This window comes from Lucilia sericata, unplaced genomic scaffold, assembly GCF_015586225.1.
Source record: "Lucilia sericata isolate MDLA Ls3-8-SP2 unplaced genomic scaffold, ASM1558622v1 Contig001609F_arrow, whole genome shotgun sequence".
Taxonomy (NCBI): domain Eukaryota; kingdom Metazoa; phylum Arthropoda; class Insecta; order Diptera; family Calliphoridae; genus Lucilia; species Lucilia sericata.
Genome location: NW_023995526.1, coordinates 83,556 through 105,450, shown reverse-complemented (window position 1 = coordinate 105,450; position 21,895 = coordinate 83,556). Strand labels below are relative to the sequence as shown.

General features: G+C 29.0%; 1 protein-coding gene across 3 annotated transcripts in view; it reads left to right on the top strand.

Moving 5' to 3' along the window:
- Positions 1–28: 28 nt before the first annotated feature.
- The window catches only part of LOC119612124 (putative uncharacterized protein DDB_G0277255), a 44,125-nt gene continuing 22,258 nt past the window's right edge, over positions 29–21,895 (top strand). For all 3 annotated transcript variants that reach the window (XM_037967865.1, XM_037967864.1, XM_037967863.1), the window contains exons 1-2: positions 29–152; positions 17,900–18,575. In XM_037967865.1, coding sequence (XP_037823793.1) covers positions 18,392–18,575 — 184 coding nt within the window. In that variant the 5' untranslated portion in view covers positions 29–152; positions 17,900–18,391. The remainder of the gene's footprint in view (positions 153–17,899; positions 18,576–21,895) is intronic.

Sequence of the window (21,895 nt, the reverse complement as noted above, 5' to 3'; positions counted from 1 at the left end):
TATTGTGGAAATATATGTTTATAAAACTATTAAATAGTGTTGTTTAAAATATTAATTGAGTAAAAAATACAACACAAAATTTAAGAGCGGATATTGTTTGTTTTTTTTTTTTTTAATTGTTCCTCCTTCATTTACAATATTTATTGCAAAAGGTAAGTGAACACTATTTTTTTTTTATTGTACACCGTCAAACACTCATTTTGCTGTTGTTGTTATTTGACTTTTAAGATGTTCTTTTGTGCTTTGTGAGTTAGTCCGTCGTTGAGTTGGGTCATGTAAATTTGTTGGGTGCTAAACAATGACCAAGGCCGGTGGGTGGGTTTTTATTGGTTGATGGTTTAATTAGTAAATGGTTTTGAGATTAAATTTACAATTTAAGCTTTTATTTATTTGTTGTATGGTTTCTGAATAATACGATTTGCCAGTGGATTGTGTTGTTGTTTATCTGTTTAATATCCATATGTGATGTGCAGAATATAAGCATTTATGTAGGTATATTCTGCGTCATTATTAGTTCTAAGACGATTTAGCCATGTCTTTTGAATGGTTTTGAAATTTTCTACAAATATTCTGCATTGATATTTGGAATTGAAAACTTTCAATTATTTTGACTGATACCTATTTGATTTAATTCAATAAAAAGGCACCACTTGATAGACAAAGTGCACCAGAATGTTCTCTTTTATAGTCTACTAGCTATACCCAGTGTGCTTCGCTACCCTAAAAGCAATATAAATAAAATCTTCTTAATAATTTTGAAGATTCTAACTGTAATGTTTTCCAGAGATACATTTTTTCCGAACGTTAATTAAGATTTTAATGTAATCGATGACAAATTAAAAAAATCTAATATTTTTCCGGATATACGAAATTTTGTATTTAATTCATATAGGCCAAGACCCCATTGAAAGTCCGCCCGTTATTCTCTAAATGTTCACATTAATGTCAAAGATCTTCATGTAGAATTTGAAGATTCTAGCTCTAATAGTTTCTATTTAGTTCATATGGGAACTCACAGCCCCAAGATGAAAGTCCGCCCTTTTTTTTTCCAAAATGTTCATATGTATAATAAGTTCTTCTTGCAATATTTGAAGAATCTTGTTCTATTAGTTTCCCAGATAAGCGAAATTTTGTATTTAATTCATATGTGAGGTGCCAAACCCCCTATTGAAAGTCCGTCCGTTATTCTCTGAATGTTCACATGAATAGTTTCTCAGATATAATAATTTTCCTATTTAATTTATATGGGGGCTCCACGCCCCCCATGACGAAAGTCCGCTCTTTTTTCTCCAAAATTTTCAGATGAATATTTAAGTTCTTAGTGCAAAATTTGAAGAATTTAGTTCTATTAGTTTCCCAGATAAACCAATTTTTGTATTTTATTAATATGGGAGGTGCAGCTCCCCTCATGGGTAGTCCGCCAATTTATTTCCCAAAATGTTTACTTGGATATTAAAGTTACTCGTGCAAATTTTTAATATTCTAACTGTAATAGTTTCCAAGATAAACGAATTTTTTATTCAATTTATATGGGAGGTGCCACGCCCCCTAATGCTAATCCGCCTACTTTTTGTCTTAAATAATTATATTGATACTAAAGTGGCTCCGACAAAATTTGAACACTCTAACTATTATATTATCTCAGATATACTAATTTAATATTTTCTTAATATGGGCGTGGCACGTCGCCCACATGAAATTTCAACATAAAAAGTAGCCTATAGTTCCTTCCAAACATACAGGAAGAAACTGTGAAAATTTCAGGAAAATCGGTCCAACCGTTTAGCAGTCTATAAAGCACAAACAAACAAACATACATACATACATACTACATACATACATACATACATACATACATACATACATCATACATACATACATACATACATACATACATACATACATACATACATACATACATACATACATACATACATACATACATACATACATACTCATACATACATACATACATACATACTACATATACATACATACATACTACATCATACATACATACATACATACATACATACATACATACATACATACATACATACTACATACATACATACATACTACATACATACATACATACATACATACAACTACATACATACATACATACATACATACATACATACATACATATACATACATCTACATACATACATACATACATACATACATACATACACATACATACATACATACACACATACACACATACATACATACATATACATACATCCTACATACATACATACATACATCATACATACATACATACATACATACATACATACATACATACATACATACATACATACATACATACATACATACATACATACACTACATACATACATACATACATACATACCTACATACATACATACATACATATACATACATACATACATACATACATACATACATACATACATACACATACATACATACATACATACATACATAATACATATACATACATACATACATACATACAATACATACATACATACATACATACATACATACATACATACATACATACATACATACATACATACATCACATACATACATACATACATACATACAACTACATACATACATACATACATACATACATACATACATACATACATACATACATACATATACATACATACACATACATACATACATACATACATACATACATACATACACATACATACATACATACATACATCATACATACATACATACATACTACATACATACATACATACATACATACATACATACATACATACATACATACATACATACATCATACATACATACATACATACATACATACATACATACATACATACATACTACATACATACATACATACATACATACATACATAACATACATACATACATACATACATACATACATACATACATACATACATACATACATACATACATACATACATACATACATACATACATACATACATACATACATACATACATACATACATACATACATACATACATACATACATACATACACACTTTCATTTTTATATATATAGATAATTAAATCGAAACAGAACGTTTTAATAAATACCAGTTAATGGCAAGAAAGTACCTAAGAAGTCCATCATATACATATTCCTCATTTAATCGGGACTTAGTATGTTAAAATACTTGTAAATTTTTGATTTGTGAAACGTACTATTCGTACAAAAAGTACGTTTTAAAACATTTCGTGTAATCAAATTGGTAAATATTAATTTTTTTTGCCTGTTTTGGTACTTTTACTCTCCCTAGCGATGCTTTAACGCTAATAAATAGTGACATTATTTGATAATTTTTTGTCATTATAACTATTTGAAGTTTAGCACAACAAAAATTTATCAAATCATAACATGGGTTAATACAGATGATTCTTCACTAAAACAATGTTCGATTTGTTTTGAAATGCTTCGGTAAAAAAAATGAAGTCATTGAATGACAAATAATTACAACGGCAACAAAAATTAAAACAAATCACAAACCAAGATCAATTTATGTATATATAAAGTCTCCTATATCTCGATAGCTTGGTGTGATGGAAAAGTTATGAGGTCAGATTCCGACTCAGAGTAGCAATGTATATTTTAGTCTTTGGCTTAAAAAAAATTTGTCGGCCTGTGTTATTCAAACCTGTTTAAAACAAATAAATATTTTTTTTTGTTTAACTCAAGTATTTCGATCTGCCTTTAACGTTAAAAACCTCTCAAATTATTGCATGTTTAAATGCATTTGTTTTTCAAAACTAAAATACTCAATTAGCTAATTTATAATTTATATCTTTGTAAATATGTTAATTTGACAAATTATGATTAGCTAACAACTAATAAGCTCATTTGTCAAATGAAATCACAAAATCACCCAATACATCATCAACACCAGTAAAATACATACATTTGTCAATAATTTTGAGCAACTTTATAAAAACTATTCAACGAATTATTCAAAAAGTTTTTACAAAGTTATGGCTACATTTTTAGCAACAACGTGTTAATAGCACTCTTGCAATATGTTTGAATAAAATACCATACTAATTAAACAGTTTTAATTAGTTTGCTTGCAATTAAACAAATTAATGATTTTTTTAATAATTTTTTTTGCTTTGAATTTAATGATTCCCACTTTAAGAGGTGAGAAAGTTGGTGACTGTATAGTTTCTCCTTTTTATAGGTATAACAAAAATATGTAACAAGTTTTCCTATTTTTTTTATTACACCAAGGTGTACTTGCGTTTAAATTTTATGTAAAAATGCACACTTTGTGAATTGAGGGAATTTCAGCACATGATATTTCCGGGTGTTAAATGTATTATCTGGCATTTAAAATGAGATTTAAGGAAATTGAAGTAAATGGAGCCCATTAAATGTTACATATTTAATGAGATATTAGCAGATCGTCTATTGCTTGCATTGTTTTCAGCCGCAAGAAGCATTCCAAACTTAATTCTGGAGTTGTCGACCATTAAATACTACGTATTGCATCTGTTAAGGCTTTCACCTCAACGTGATCATGTCTTAATATATTCTAATTGCATTTACTATGCTTCAACTTAAACGTCACACTGTTGAATTGATTGCACGAGGGCATTCGGAGAAATCTATAGACTAGACTATAGACTAGACTAGACAAGACTATAGACCTAGACTAGACAAGACTATAGACTAGACTATAGACTAGACTAGACAAGACTATAGACTAGAACTATAGTCTAGTCTATAGTCTAGTCTATAGCCTAGTCTATAGACTAGACTATAGACTAGACTATAGACTAGACTAATAGGACTATAGACTAGACTATAGACTAGACTATAGACTAGACTATAGACTAGACTATAGACTAGACTATAGACTAGACTATAGACTAGACTATAGACTAGACTATAGACTAGACTATAGACTAGACTATAGACTAGACTATAGACTAGACTATAGACTAGACTATAGACTAGACTATAGACTAGACTATAGACTAGACTATAGACTAGACTATAGACTAGACTATAGACTAGACTATAGACTAGACTATAGACTAGACTATAGACTAGACTATAGACTAGACTATAGACTAGACTATAGACTAGACTATAGACTATAGACTAGACTATAGACTAGACTATAGACTAGACTATAGACTAGACTATAGACTAGACTATAGACTAGACTATAGACTAGACTATAGACTAGACTATAGACTAGACTATAGACTAGACTATAGACTATAGACTAGACTATAGACTAGACTATAGACTAGACTATAGACTAGACTATAGACTAGACTATAGACTAGACTATAGACTAGACTATAGACTAGACTATAGACTAGACTATAGACTAGACTATAGACTAGACTATAGACTAGACTATAGACTAGACTATAGACTAGACTATAGACTAGACTATAGACTAGACTATAGACTAGACTATAGACTAGACTATAGACTAGACTATAGACTAGACTATAGACTAGACTATAGACTAGACTATAGACTAGACTATAGACTAGACTATAGACTAGACTATAGACTAGACTATAGACTAGACTATAGACTAGACTATAGACTAGACTATAGACTAGACTATAGACTAGACTATAGACTAGACTATAGACTAGACTATAGACTAGACTATAGACTAGACTATAGACTAGACTATAGACTAGACTATAGACTAGACTATAGACTAGACTATAGACTAGACTATAGACTAGACTATAGACTAGACTATAGACTAGACTATAGACTAGACTATAGACTAGACTATAGACTAGACTATAGACTAGACTATAGACTAGACTATAGACTAGACTATAGACTAGACTATAGACTAGACTATAGACTAGACTATAGACTAGACTATAGACTAGACTATAGACTAGACTATAGACTAGACTATAGACTAGACTATAGACTAGACTATAGACTAGACTATAGACTAGACTATAGACTAGACTATAGACTAGACTATAGACTAGACTATAGACTAGACTATAGACTAGACTATAGACTAGACTATAGACTAGACTATAGACTAGACTATAGACTAGACTATAGACTAGACTAGACTATAGACTAGACTAGACTATAGACTAGACTATAGACTAGACTAGACTAGACTAGACTATAGACTAGACTATAGACTAGACTATAGACTAGACTATAGACTAGACTATAGACTAGACTATAGACTAGACTATAGACTAGACTATAGACTAGACTATAGACTAGACTATAGACTAGACTATAGACTAGACTATAGACTAGACTATAGACTAGACTATAGACTAGACTATAGACTAGACTATAGACTAGACTATAGACTAGACTATAGACTAGACTATAGACTAGACTATAGACTAGACTATAGACTAGACTATAGACTAGACTATAGACTAGACTAAAGACTAGACTAGACTAAGACTAGACTATAGACTAGACTATAGACTAGACTAAAGACTAGACTATAGACTAGACTATAGACTAGACTATAGACTAGACTATAGACTAGACTATAGACTAGACTATAGACTATACTATAGACTATACTATAGACTAGACTATAGACTAGACTATAGACTAGACTATAGACTAGACTATAGACTAGACTATAGACTAGGACTATAGACTAGATATAGACTAGACTATAGACTAGACTATAGACTAGACTATAGACTAGACTATAGACTAGACTATAGACTAGACTATAGACTAGACTTATAGACTAGATTATAGACTAGACTTATAGACTAGACCTATAGACTAGACTATAGACTAGACTATAGACTAACTATAGGACTAAACTATAGACTAAACTATAGACTAAACTATACACACTATAGACTAAACTATAGACTAAACTATAGACTAAACTATAGACTAAACTATAGACTAGACTATATGAATATATATTCTGAATATATCCTTCAGAATAACATACACATGTCACATAATGGTGACTGCGATTTGATCAGAAAATAAGATTCATATATACAGTTCAATTTTCTTGTTGCAGATAAACACATTTCCGCTATTTATAGTGGCAGTTCATTTCCCGACTAACATTATTATTTAACGCGATAGGAAATTATGACCAATATTTAGCAATAACTTTTCAATAGTTATCTTGATCTTCTGGCGCTTTTTTGAACAACATGATGTCGAGGGTATGGAAACAGTAATATCCACAGTAGTCAACCATGCATCCAATTTTCATTTGCTGCTACTGTGCCTGTATATCTGAGATTGTTTGGAATGTTTTGTTTAAGTCTAATTGTATGTACTACCAGTAAACAATTTTAAAAACCTTGAGAACTAACAATACACGATTTATAGTGTGAAATAAAATTTCTTTTTTTTATTATTTACTATAAATTTCTCTAAAACAATAAATGAGCAAAACAAAGCGAAAAAACAACAAAATCTAAAATTTTAATTACATTTGAACTTTAAGATCTTTCATACGAGTACATACAAATTGAAAAAAAAATCTTTACATTATTTGAATGGGTTGAATTCTCCACTTCCATTTTTTCCCATGTGCGATGATTGTATTGTTAGATACATGATATTTCCGCTTAATAACTTCAATAATACCTTATTTTCTTCTCAAACATCCACAATTTTATTTCTCCCCTTGAATACCAGACACCGTGCATTTGTAGTTTTTGTATGGAAATTTATATTGGAGTGTATCTATATGTCGGTATATAGATGCATACATGTATCTTTCAATGATTTTTCATTCATTCATTCGCTTGAGAGAAGAAAATAAAAAGAAAAGTTTTGTTGCTTTAACCAGCAACAAGTACGAATGAATACTTTTACTTTAAATTAAAAGAAAACTAAAGTTTTTCTTTTTTCTTCTTTATTCCAAACATAATCTTATTTAGCCGTTCTTTAACTGAGTCTCTCATTTCTGTATAATTTAATCTACAATTTAAATTATGTTTTCAAGTCTTGTAATTATAATAATAAAAGCTTAACTGATAGGCTTAAAAAGATAATCAGACATGTCCAATCTATAATTTATAGGCAGGTCAAGAGTGAAAACTTTTTTTTGGTATTTAGACATAATGTTTTCATATTGATGAGGTTTTCTTTTAGATTTCAAAATTCATACTAATTCCAATTAGTAATTGTAACATTTAATTTATTGATAAAAATCGTGGCCAAAATTGAAACTTGCTTAATGTGCCAATTAGGAAGAAATAAATGCAAAATATTGTTAAAATTTCACTTTTTTTATTTAATTTCAAATGGATTACCCAGCAAAAACTTGGTAATGATATGTACTACATGCCGTCTGCATTACTTTTAAGTACTCTTATAATAACTTACACATGTATAATGAGATACGTAAGTAGTTTATTTTGAGTCCTTAAGATATTCAAAGCCTCTTACTAATATATAGGTGAAATAATTAACCGATTTCGAGCACTATCAATAAGTTTTGTAATCAAGTCTGTCAGTATGGAGTTCGTGGGTTCGATTCTCAACTGATAAAGAAATGGACAAGAGCCCCAATAGCGGTCGAAATGTTTTTCTTCGAATCTAATTACCTATTTTTGTAGTATTGTAGTATCATGAAATGGCTACAGACATAGGGCATATCTACATAAATCGGCTCAGATGATTTTCTTAACCCTTAAACGTCCTGAACATCATTATGGTTTTCGTATGGCTTTTGAGTGAAAAACACGAGTTTGATGTCCATTTGCCAAAAAAAGCTTCTGGACAGCACCAAGGGTATAAAATACATTTCAATACTTAGCAAACTTATCGAAAACTTTTCGTAATAATTATTGAAGTTTTGGATCTCGAAGATATCTGGAGTATTCATTTTGATTTCAACAAACAAACAGACGGACATGTAAACATACATATATATGTATCTAGAATATATAAACTTTACAGAGTCGGAAAATTATATTGCAGATATTGCAAACGGAATTACAAACTTATGTATATACATATGTTCACGAAGGTGTAGGGTATAATAACGTTAAAGTTTCATATTCCACTATGATATAAGAAATTTCCTAAATCGGTTTAAACAAGTGATCTTTAGTTCATTTCATTCAAAGCATCAAATTTATTGGCATTTGAATCGTCTAAAAATGAATTTTGTATATACCAGGCCAACATAATTGATGTTATAAACTACATGTATAATTTGATGTACAACCTTGTATACTTAGTATGTATATATTTAGTTATAATACTCTTTGCGTGTTTATAAACCGATTAGTGATAGTTTTATTCTTTTTTTGTTAACAAAAATGACATTTGTGTTATTTTTTTATATTTGTCACTGCTGCTACCTGTTACATGCTTTCATTTCAATATTAACAAATTCCCCCCTTCAGATTTCATTTGAACAAAAACGTCACACAAAATATCTAACTACTTAATGCGTCTAACTAATATTTTTTTGATAAACAAACTTTTTTTTTAGTTTTTTGTTATTAGTGTGTATCTACTATGCAATTCAAAGTCAAAGTTATGCCGTTTTCAAAACTAGTTTCAGTTGTTTTGATTCTCTTTTTTTTTCATACACAAATACAACTAAGTATTTTACTTTATAGTACAGATTTTAAAACAACTCGTTAAAATTTGTCATAGTTTATTTGTAGAAAGTATTTTTTTTTAAAGTAGGTAAATACTTGTATATGCTAGTTAAACACACAGACGTTCACATCACATAGATACATTAATAGATTTAGACATTTTGAGGATACTTTTCTTTTAAAAGTGTTAAATGCACATAAGCACTTTATTTCATTCATTTAACCACTTCTATTGAATTGCATTCCATTGTAATGTATTGAGCAAATAACAAGAAGAACTATTAAAGAATAAAGAATGTTAGAAGACACTACTAAAGTGTGTATTTATGATTATGTATTTGAAATATTTTCTAATGCCTCTAACGACTGTCAGAGACAATTAAATATTGTTAAGTTGTAAAATAATGTCACTTTACATACATACAATGTATATATATCAGTGTTGCCCATACACACACTGTTACACATTCATTTGTATTGGTAAAGCAGCAGAGAACAAAATGTAACCCAAAATAAAACTGTACTAATAAAATGACTGCATACTAAAAAGTATATTCTAACTGTCAAATTGATATTATGGATTTTGACAGACAGCGTACATTAAAGTTCATATATAAAAAACTATCAGCTGTGCTCTCTCATTCACCTACATAAATTCGGCTTTCTCAAAATTTTGTTGTTGTATTTCTGTGTGGATTTTAAAAAGTTGCGTGCAGATCTTACTTCGACAAATGCTGATCAGCAACTGAGTTGATTTTGTTTTGCAAGTTGAGAGATAATCAACTAGCACATGCTCAAATAAGAAATACACAAGTAAGCTTATAGTGTAGGTGAGTCAACGCAACGTCAGCAGAATATTCTTGCCCTATCTCGCGTGATAGGGAATAGTGATTTTGGGCACCATTGATATATATACATATATTGAACATCTGTTGTGTATTGAGTGCACAAGTTATAATGTGTAAATAATATCTTAGTTATTTTAAAAATTTTATGTTTGACATGATCTTCACATGGACTAAATAATCATCACCTGTTTTTAATATTTTAAGAGAAATTTAATTTTAACTATTTTTTTTTTTTGGTAAAAAAGTTAAATTTTCTGCGACTGATCGAAGTTTTTTTTTTTTTTTTTGATAAAATGAGAAAATATAAACAAGAATTTATTATTCCACTTTGTGACCGAAGTTGGTAGTCCCTTGAACTTTTTGTCAGAAGTAAAGTTTTAAATAAATTTTGCAATCGGGAAACATTTTTTAAATTTCCAATTTTACTTTTGAAGATCGAATTGTACCAAAAAAGTACTATTGTACCAATTTTGCCAACTCTGATAAAAATATTAAATGTTAACGGTTCTCAATCGAAGTTGTCCTTGAACAAATTTCAAAAGTTAACATTTGCTATTATTATTATTTTATAAAATGTTAATTCTAAGCGTGCAAATCATCTTAAATTTTTTTATTGCTAAACTCCTATTCAATTTTCTTCACAGAGTTGCATGCTGTAATATTAAATAGAAATATTGTTTTGATGTTTGAGAATGGTAAAAAATAGAAAAATTATATTGTTTTATTGTCTCAAAACTGTATTTATAATTTCAATACGAATGTGTGCATGAAACAATTCAAGATCTATTTGCAATATTTTTTTACCTCAAATTTAATTTAGTTTAAAATTTAATGAAACAGCATTAATAAAAACTATGTATACTTTTTTGACTCCGATTGTACCAAAATCACTTTATTTTTTGCAAAGTTATATCTATATGCAGCAAAACTATCTTAAACCGGCTTCATTTGTCCGTAAACCTGTCAGTGAACTAATTAATATTTAAATGATTCCATCAAATAGTAGCTAAATCCTTCCATATCTATTCTTTTTTTGTCAAAATTAACTGGACATCTTTTTATGTCTCTCATGGACTAGTAGAGAATAAAGTAGTCTATAAACTAGGCAATAGACTAGTCTATATATTAGACATTAGAGTAGTATATTGATTCATAGATTAGGTAGTTAATAGAAAACTCATTTGTCTAGCAAAAATTACTTTGAATGTCTATTCAAAATTGCACTTATAAGACCCTTAATCTATATAAATGAAAGAGTCGTGTTATAGATTGATCATCGCACAGCCTAACGGCTGAATCTATAATCATGATATTTAGACAGTAGATGCACTTTAGGTCATGTAGATCCACTAAGGAGGAAAGTTTTGGAAATTCGAATATTTAGGGCGTAAAAAAGGGTAAATTAGGTAACCTCATATATCCGAAAATGAAACAGTTACAACAAAAATGTTACACTTATCATTGTTTATTCAAAAAATAAGCGGTTCTATTCTTTTCGAAACTCGGTTCTTTTTAGGAGTAAACCGGTAGTTGGTAAGTTAGTTAGTTAGTTAGTTAGTTAGTTAGTTAGTTAGTTAGTTAGTTATTTAGTTAGTTAGTTAGTTAGTTAGTTAGTTAGTTAGTTAGTTAGTTAGTTAGTTAGTTAGTTAGTTAGTTAGTTAGTTAGTTAGTTAGTTAGTTAGTTAGTTAGTTAGTTAGTTAGTTAGTTAGTTAGTTAGTTAGTTAGTTAGTTAGTTAGTTAGTTAGTTAGTTAGTTAGTTAGTTAGTTAGTTAGTTAGTTAGTTAGTTAGTTAGTTAGTTAGTTAGTTAGTTAGTTAGTTAGTTAGTTAGTAGTTAGTTAGTTAGTTAGTTAGTTAGTTAGTTAGTTAGTTAGTTAGTTAGTTAGTTAGTTAGTTAGTTAGTTAGTTAGTTAGTTAGTTAGTTAGTTAGTTAGTTAGTTAGTTAGTTAGTTAGTTAGTTAGTTAGTTAGTTAGTTAGTTAGTTAGTTAGTTAGTTAGTAGTTAGTTAGTTAGTTAGTTAGTTAGTTAGTTAGTTAGTTAGTTAGTTAGTTAGTTAGTTAGTAGTTAGTTAGTTAGTTAGTTAGTTAGTTAGTTAGTTAGTTAGTTAGTAGTTAGTTAGTTAGTTAGTTAGTAGTTAGTTAGTTAGTTAGTTAGTTAGTTAGTTAGTTAGTTAGTTAGTTAGTTAGTTAGTTAGTTAGTTAGTTAGTTAGTTAGTTAGTTAGTTAGTAGTTAGTTAGTTAGTTAGTTAGTTAGTTAGTTAGTTAGTTAGTTAGTTAGTTAGTTAGTTAGTTAGTTAGTTAGTTAGTTAGTTAGTTAGTTAGTTAGTTAGTTAGTTAGTTAGTTAGTTAGTTAGTTAGTTAGTTAGTTAGTTAGTTAGTTAGTTAGTTAGTTAGTTAGTTAGTTAGTTAGTTAGTTAGTTAGTTAGTTAGTTAGTTAGTTATTAGTTTGAAAGGAGGATGTATATACATCAAATTCGAAGAAATACACCTAGGCCTCCATCGGGCCTTAGCTGCGAATCGAACCCATCACCTCCGGTCTACATTTTGGTACTTTTTAGTCAACCAAATAGTACCTCTTTTATTGATCTAAAACAAAAATTAAATATACAAATTCTGCACTATTACATATTGGTACTTTTCTGTTCTTCAAACGACACCTTCTGAATTTTCTAAATTTCGTAATCCTTGATCGGAATATAAGATCAAAATACCACATAAAGGTTAGAACCAATGTGGGAGAACGATATATTTAAAATGGGGTCTTAGCCAAATTATATAACAATGACTTACGCTTCAATAATCTGGATTTATATGGACAAAAAGTGCAAAATACTATTGCAGGGAGTTCGTCGCAACGAGAGTTTCTTTAAAAACATGGGCGAGAGAACCTTATATAATCATTTGGAATAGTGGTGCGATCGGTACGAGCTTTCTGTCCTTGCCAGGCTTACGTCGATAATAGATCCAAAGTGATTTTATTACAGATATTTCATCCATCAGGAACATTAATTAGAAAATTGTAAGGACCTTTCATAGATCTAGTCTGGATACTAAATGCCAGAATGAATTTCTTGAATGCTATGTATATAAACGTTGCCCCGTCTTGAAATACTTGGGAGAGACTACAACTTGCAACATAATGACTAGAAGAAGGTTGTATAATTGATAGACGTAATCTGGACTTAAATGAATATGATGTTTTTAGTAAATGTGTAATTTAACTAGTTTAATTAAATAACATTTTAAATATTTTTCGTGGTAATATCTGCAAAGGTTTAATTATATAAATCACATGAATGGCAAAGTGATTTTGGAAAATTTCAATTACTTAACATTTTTACAATTTTACTTTTATTGTGCAATATTTTTGTTAAAATTATCTTTAACAGTTAAGAATTCATAAATAAATAAATGTTAAGAAACCTGACATTAGAATTACAAAAAAAAAAAAAAAAAAAAAAAAACGTTAAGCAAACAAGTTGCCAAGAAATTAAAAAATCTAAAGTTAAACAGTTAAAAAAGCTAAATAATTATTTATTTTTTAGAGATTTGTAAAGTCATTAACTAAGAATGCTGAAAATACCTTAAATAAATAGTTCCCCAAAAAATTATAATTTAATTTTTTTGTGTGTTTATCAAGATCACGTTTATTTAATTAGTACACAAAGTCATAGTTTTGCGTAATATTATACAAATATTTAATTATTTGGTGTTTTTTTTTTTTTTTTTTGACGATAGCAATCTTATCTTTTTATTGAAACAATTGCGAATATTTACTGTCACAAGTTAAAGAATACAAATATACTTACTCAGTCGAAAAAAAGACAAGAAATTGAAATAAAATATTCAAAGATTTTACTATTTATTTATAAAATATGTATTGGTGTCATTTCGTTAGATTTCTTTTTATTTTTAGAAAACAAATTCTCCATACTCTTAATAATTCATGATCGTCTAAAAAAAATCTTGTTTGATATTTTGAGAATTTAATAAAAAATTTTCTGTAATGTGATTTATTTTTGTCTTGTTTTATTTTTAAAATGAAAGTATTTATTGCTTTTGGCCAAGAGTTATTTTAAAAATTTACAAAACAAGTATGTTATAGTTATCGGCGGATTTTGATTTTCGTACTGTATACATAGTACGTATGTACATACGGTTGTGTACTTTAATCAGATGTTGAAAATTTTAAATTCATGTACAAGCACAATGCCAAGTTTGTATAAAACAGCAATTGTCTTCTTCTTCATTTTCATTAATTTAACCCTGTTGTTGTTGTTGATTTTTAAGAGAGCAAGCATGTTTTAACTTCAATGTCATAGTTCAAACTGTGATCGGGAAATTTCTAGGTTCAATATAACAGAAAATTTTTAAAAGTATCAATTAAAAGTACCATTCAATCGTGATCAAATATGTTAAAATTCTTGTAAATACGACTTTGTAAAAAGTACTATTTATTTGAGCAAAAAGTACGTTTTAAAAAGTACTAAATTTTTCAACATAATTTGGTCGAAAATAGGGCTTGGAATCCGAGTTCCAAAAGACCAACATGTAAAACTAAATCAAAATTGGCTTTATGAGTTTAAATATATTTAAAATTCCCATTGTTACGCCCCTTTTGGTACTTTTTCTTTTCTTCTTCTAAGGGCTAATCTTTAGGTGAAAGTTTAGCGATTAAATTAAAATTAATCCGCGAAAGATGTTTTTGAGTACTCAATTAGTTAATTTTGTTTGTAAGTTTAAGCGCCCAATGGAGGTGGTTTAATCTTAAGCGCGAAATGCAAAAGTGTGAACAGCTGATGCAAAAAAATTCATAAAATTTTTATAAATATAAACATTAAAATGTTCTATTTATTGATTAGTATAAATTATGGACACTTCAAAATACATTTTTTTGTTTTTAATTTAAGTTTTCATTAATTTTCATATTAAATTTACAATTGTCTTCTTCTTTTTTATAAAATATGCATTGTTTTGATAACAAACAATGAAGTTTTCTGTTGTTTTGTATGGCAACACTGCGAAGTTTAATCTTGTACTCAAAAACATCAAAGGGGATTAACATAAGATTAAATTTATTTATAGGTTAACTCATCTAATTATTAATTGGCATTTGATTACCATCTCAAAACCCCGGTCTAAGAAGCAGATAGAATAGATAAAGAATGAGTCAAATATATAGGATACATATCTATCTCAAATTTGACCCCAAATACACAAAAGGTTTAATTTTAGCTACATGCCACATTCATACTTGCGCTATTTTTAAGTAAATATAAAAAACAACGATTTAAAAAATGTATCTAGATTTCAACATTTAAAAAAACATTTTATTTTGTCTTATGTTTATTGTGTTTTTACTTTCGAGCAATTGAAAGTGAACGAACAATTTTAAGAAATAAGTACTCACATTAAAAGTGGTTGCGTTTCGAAGGGAAATCGCTAATAGTATTTCAGAGATGATAAATAAATAAATATAGCGCGAAAACATTAAGAAGAATAAACAAAATAAAATGTTTTATTGACGATAAAAAATACTAACTATATACAATTTATTAACTAAAGACTTAAATACTTAAAGATTATGTATAAACATTAGAGTGCTGCAAAAAAAAATTAAGTTGCAAATTTTTGCCCGTAACGCCCATAAAACTTCCGAGCCGTTGTAGCACCTTTTAACATTATCTTATCGGGCAAATTTTTTGCATGATATAGTTTTACAACTCAACGACAGCACAATTCTAGAAGTGGAACGGCCTATCGGACAAAATTTTGTCCGAGTTGTTTGAATCAAGAAATCATATTACTGCTGAAAAGCGGGAACATATAGATTGAAAGTTTAATTCTTGACTTGATTGACTGGAACCCCAAAATTATGGCAAAAATATTCTTTATATTTAAAAGAGTCGCGTTACTGACTGATTGATCATCGTACTGCCTGGAGGTATTTTTAGAAAGTCGAATTTTTATAGAGTAAAAAAGGGTAAAGTCAGTAACCTCTTATATCTAAAACTAAATCAGATACAACAAAAATGTTACACTTATCATTGTTTATTCAAAAATAAGCGTACAGGTAAATGATACTTCTTGAAATTCGGTGCTTTTTAGGAGTAAAAGAGTAAAAACTGTGTTTTAGTACTTTTTTGGACCTCATCTTCTAAATCTGTGAACATAGAAGTAAAATTTATATCACATTCGTACCTCATTGAAATTAGGGTTCTATAGTTGAAACGAAAAGTCGACTTTTCGACTTTTTTCATTTAGTTAAAAGTCGAGTTTTCGACTTCTCGACTTTTTGCATTGTGTGAAAAGTCGGTTTTTTCGACTTTTCGACTTTTTTCATTTAATTAAAAGTCGACTTTTAGACTTTTCGACTATAAGTATTTTATAAATAGTAGATTTTTCGACTTTTTCCGACTTTTCGACTTTTTGAATTTTTTCGACTTTTTTCGAGTTTTCGACTTTTTCCGACTTTTCGATTTTTTCGACTTTTTGACTATTTTCGACTTCTTTCGACTTTTTTCGACTATTTTTTTACTTTTTTCGAGTTTTTCCGACCATATTAGAGTTTTTTACTTTTTTTTTTCCACTTTTTTAAGATTTTCGACTATTTTTGACTTGTTTCTACAATTTTCGACTTTTCGACTTCTTTCGACTTTTCGACTTTTTTCGACTTTATTCGACTTTTTTCGACTTATCGACTTTTTTTCGACTTTCAGACTTTTCGACTTTTTTCACAGACCATAGTCGAGTTATCGACTTTTTTGGAACAAAATATTCGACTTCGACTTTTTTCGACTTTATTCGACTTTTTTTCGACTTATCGACTTTTTTCGACTTCAGACTTTTCGACTTTTTTCGACTTTTATTAACAAAGTCGACTTTTCGACTTTTTTCACAGACCATAGTCGAGTTATCGACTTTTTTGGAACAAAATAGTCGACTTCGACTTTTCGACTTTCTTCGACAAAAAGTCGATTGTTCGATTATTCGAAAGTCGATTGTTCGATTATTCGAAAGTCGATTTATAGAACCCTAATTGAAATATTACGAATACAAGTTTGGTACTTTAGGGTAATTCGGGCGTTTAAGATGTAAAAATCTTACTTATTTTTGGTATTTTTTTATAAAATATTGTTTTCTTCTTATTGGTTTGTACGTCCAATAAGTCGAACCATTCCTTCCATTCACAGTAGTACCATTCCTTCCATTCACTACGATGAATGGTGTGTTTTGTGAAACTCGGATTTTAAACCCTACTTAGTAACAAATTGGGGCGAAAAATTGTGTACTTTTGTATTCAATATTGCTATAGAAAAAAATGATTTAGATTAACAATTTGAATCCAAATAACAAGAGAATCTCTATAACTTAATAAACTTTAAATCTTATTGAAAACTTTAATACTAAAACTGCATATGTTTTTATTTTTTCAGATACAATAAACACCATACCATACACCAACAAAATGGCTTAGATGTGGCAACAGAATTGTAAAATGCGAAAAGTTCTTAAACCTTTAAAAACAACACCATTTAATATGCATACATGACATAACAGCGACATCCAACAGCAATTATATGCCCATGGAAACTCCAACTATAAGCAGCTGCAATGGAAAAATAACACAAAAATAAACGTAAAACGTTAAAATTGCTAAATAAAATACATTCCTATAATAATTTATACACTAAAACGCACACACACACATACTCTCCTCCGACTTACAAATTAGTCGCGACTCGTCCATTTTGTACTGGTATTTATTACAAAACTAGTTTTTGCCAACTTGAGCTAAAATTCTGTTAGATTGCAACAAAATATTGTACAAAAAAAAAAAAAAACAATAAAATAAGTTACAACTTTTAAAGTGACTCTGTAATAGTACGAATAAAGGGGTTAAAACAGAATACAACAAAGTTAAAAATATGACAACGTCACAAACTGAAATCAACACAAATTCAAATAATACAACTGCCGGTTCAAGTATTAGCAATAATGCAGGAGGAGGCAATGTTGTTAACGGAGTGGAACGTAGTACCGGTGGCGGTGGTGGTGTTGTAACTACATCTAAAACTACTAATAGCAACAATGGTTCACAACATAATATTGGTAAGATTTTTTTTATGTTTTTGTTATGCTTTTAACTTTGTTTTGTTAAGTTAAAAATGTTTTTAATAAACAAACTATAGTGTTCAGATACCCTACGATCTGAACATAAATGATGAGAAAGTAGCGATGGGTCTCTAATATTGAAAAGTCTATGAATGTACTAAAGATCGGAATGTACTAAAGATCGGAGTGTAGCACTCCAGCTATTTGAAGGCGATATAAATCCACAATCTGTCTCGAAAGAATCGGAGTTTTCGCACTTCATTATGGTTTAATTTAAAAAAACAGGAGTGTCTTTCTGGTTAAAATTGTGGAGGTTCAAAAAGCCCCTAGGTAGATATGGTTCTTGGGAATTTGTTAAATCATATTTAGGATCTCAAAAGATCTTCCAATAAACTTTACTGGATCATTATTTTCTAAAGATCAGTATAGCAATATAAAGAGTAATCTCTCTCATGGATTAAGGTTCCATTTTATTTTGAATTATAGGTTCTTGCTAGTATGATGGTAATGTAGTTCAGGAGCAAAGATCATCCAGTAAAATAGAAAGATGAGAGTGGTGAATCATAAATAGTATTGGACTACAAAATGCTTTACGGAAATGATTCTCTTCTAGATTAAATTTTTTTATACAAATTTATAGTGTTCAGATATCCTACGACCTGAACATAAAAGATTGGAAAATAGCGATGGGTATCTGATATTGAAAAGGGTATTATGATAGTAGAGATCGAAGGCAGGCACTCTAGCTAGTTAGATGCGTCCGTCACTTCTTGCTATATAAATTTATAGATCTGTCTCCAAATAAATGTCGTTTTCACTCCCGAGTCTGGTTTGATTTTAAAACGCATGAGTGTCTTTCTGGTTCATTTTCTGGTGGTTTAAAAAATCCCTAACATAATATGGTTCGTGGGACTTTGATAAATCATATTTAGAAGATCTTCTAAAAAATTTTACTGGATCATTATGTTTTGAGGATCAGTACAGCAATATAAAGCATATTCTCTCTCCTGGATTAAGGATCCGTTTTATTTTGAGTTATGGGATCTAGTTAGTAATGGTAATGGAGGTCAGGAGCAAAGATAATCCAGTACAGTAAAAAGATGAGAGTAGTGAACATAAACAGTATTGACCAATACTATTAGAATGTAGGACTACAAAATGCTTTACGGAAATAATTATCTTTTAGATTAAAACTACATTCACAATGAATTGATTTTAATATAAAAATGTCACGATAAATCAGATAATGGTCTATAGTCCAATTCTTTAGTTTTAAACAAGATACACACATTTTGTTTCAGGTTAAGTGAAAAACACGATTTAAATTAAAAAAAAACTATAAGACATGATTGATCGTCATTTAAAATTTTCTGCAGTGTTCATCTCATTAGAAATAATATAATTACTATATTTAATTTTATTTAAATTAAATTACATAAGAAAAGTTTTAAAATGTATACGAATTAAGCTTCATTTTGTACTACTCTTTCATAATGATTAATGATTATTCTATGACTTTATGATCGCTTTTATTTTTGCAGTAACTCTATTTAAAAGTGCCAGACTTTCAACACGCAATAATAACATTTTTCAAAACCATAATTTACACTCCAAAACTAAATGTGTTAAAATTGCGTTTTCATGTAACTTGCTTACTTTTTTTTTCTTATTTTTAAAAGCCATCTTTTGTTTTTCACTTTACGTTTCATGTTTTAAACATTTTAATTTTGTGATTTGTTTAAATTATTTACAAAGAAAAGTTATAATAAAATAACTTTACGCTGTTGTTTACATGCTGTTTCTTCATACATTAATTTATTTAATTATTTATGTATTTATTTAAAATGTTTAAACAATATCATCTTTATTTTATTGTTGTTGTATTTTTATTTATTAAGGTTATACTCGTGTGTATTTTATTTAAGGTTTTCTTTTTTTTAACTTACCCGTTGATTAATTGAATTGTTTTGGGTATTTGAACACAAAAGTATTTAATCTAAATTGCAATAAATTTTCGATTATTTCGCAGTGGTTAAACTATTAAAGTGTTTAGAGGAAAATTTTGCAAGTATTTGTTTGTTTTTTATTTCAAGGCCGTTTTAAAAATAAACAATGGTTTTTTGTTAATTAATTTATATGTATGTATATTTAAAAAAATACATGGTTTTAACTTATTATTCATAGAATGATAAATGGCGTTTATTTCAAAAGAGTTAATAATAACTAGATCTCTACTTATGGAAAGAAAAGTGCCAATTTAATAGTTTATTCCAAAGAAATAAACCATTGGCTCCTGCTATGTAGTGTAGATGCTCTTTGGAATAAACGATATATACTTTTTCGTTAAACATAAAAATAAGCGATATTGATTGTTTATACCCTATAACACTGTAGTGTGGACGATATTACCGATTTATGCTGTTTTTGCTATTTATGCGAATTTTAAAGATAATTCGATGGTATTTGGAATTATAAGTATTTCTTTGGCGAAACCTCATCCCTTACTTATATCAATCGGTCATCCCTTACTCATACAACCGGACACCGGTATTTGTAGCTCATATAATATCTCCGCAAAACAAAGTTTTGTATTAGCCGATTTCATAATACAAAGTCTCCCTACAAAAACTTGGTAATGACTTTCATTACCTCAATTAACAACATACATTTCAATGACTATTAAAACCTCCTTTACACGAGCACACAAGTAATATGATCTGTCAAAATTTTGTGTAGAAGAGTACAGATGGGATCGTCTAAAGTTTAGACTCTAAACTCAGGCCCAGAATCACTTTCTGAGTCAATTAAGCTATGTCCGTCCGCCTGTGTGTCCATGTAAACCTTTAGCACACGCTACAGGTTGCAATTTTCAAGATAATTTGATGAAATTTGGCACATACCCAAGAAAATGATACGGTCCTTTATTTTGCCAAACCCTCATACCACCGTACCCCCCGAATAGGGCTTTTTAGCTTATAGTAATGTTAAATATTGTACAATCTCTACAAAAATAGAAAAATCTTAGTTTTATTCACGTTTATTCAAAAAATAACGTGAAATAATTCAAAAAACATATTGTCATTGCAATCAAAGATTTTGCGGGGTCCTTTAGGGAATATCGTCGACGTTTGGGATTAAGATTTTTAGCTAGTTATTTAGTTAGTTAGTTAGATAGTTAGTTAGTTAGTTAGTTAGTTAGTTAGTTAGTTAGTTAGTTAGTTAGTTAGTTAGTTAGTTAGTTAGTTAGTTAGTTAGTTAGTTAGTTAGTAGTTAGTAGTTAGTTAGTAGTTAGTTAGTTAGTTAGTTAGTTAGTTAGT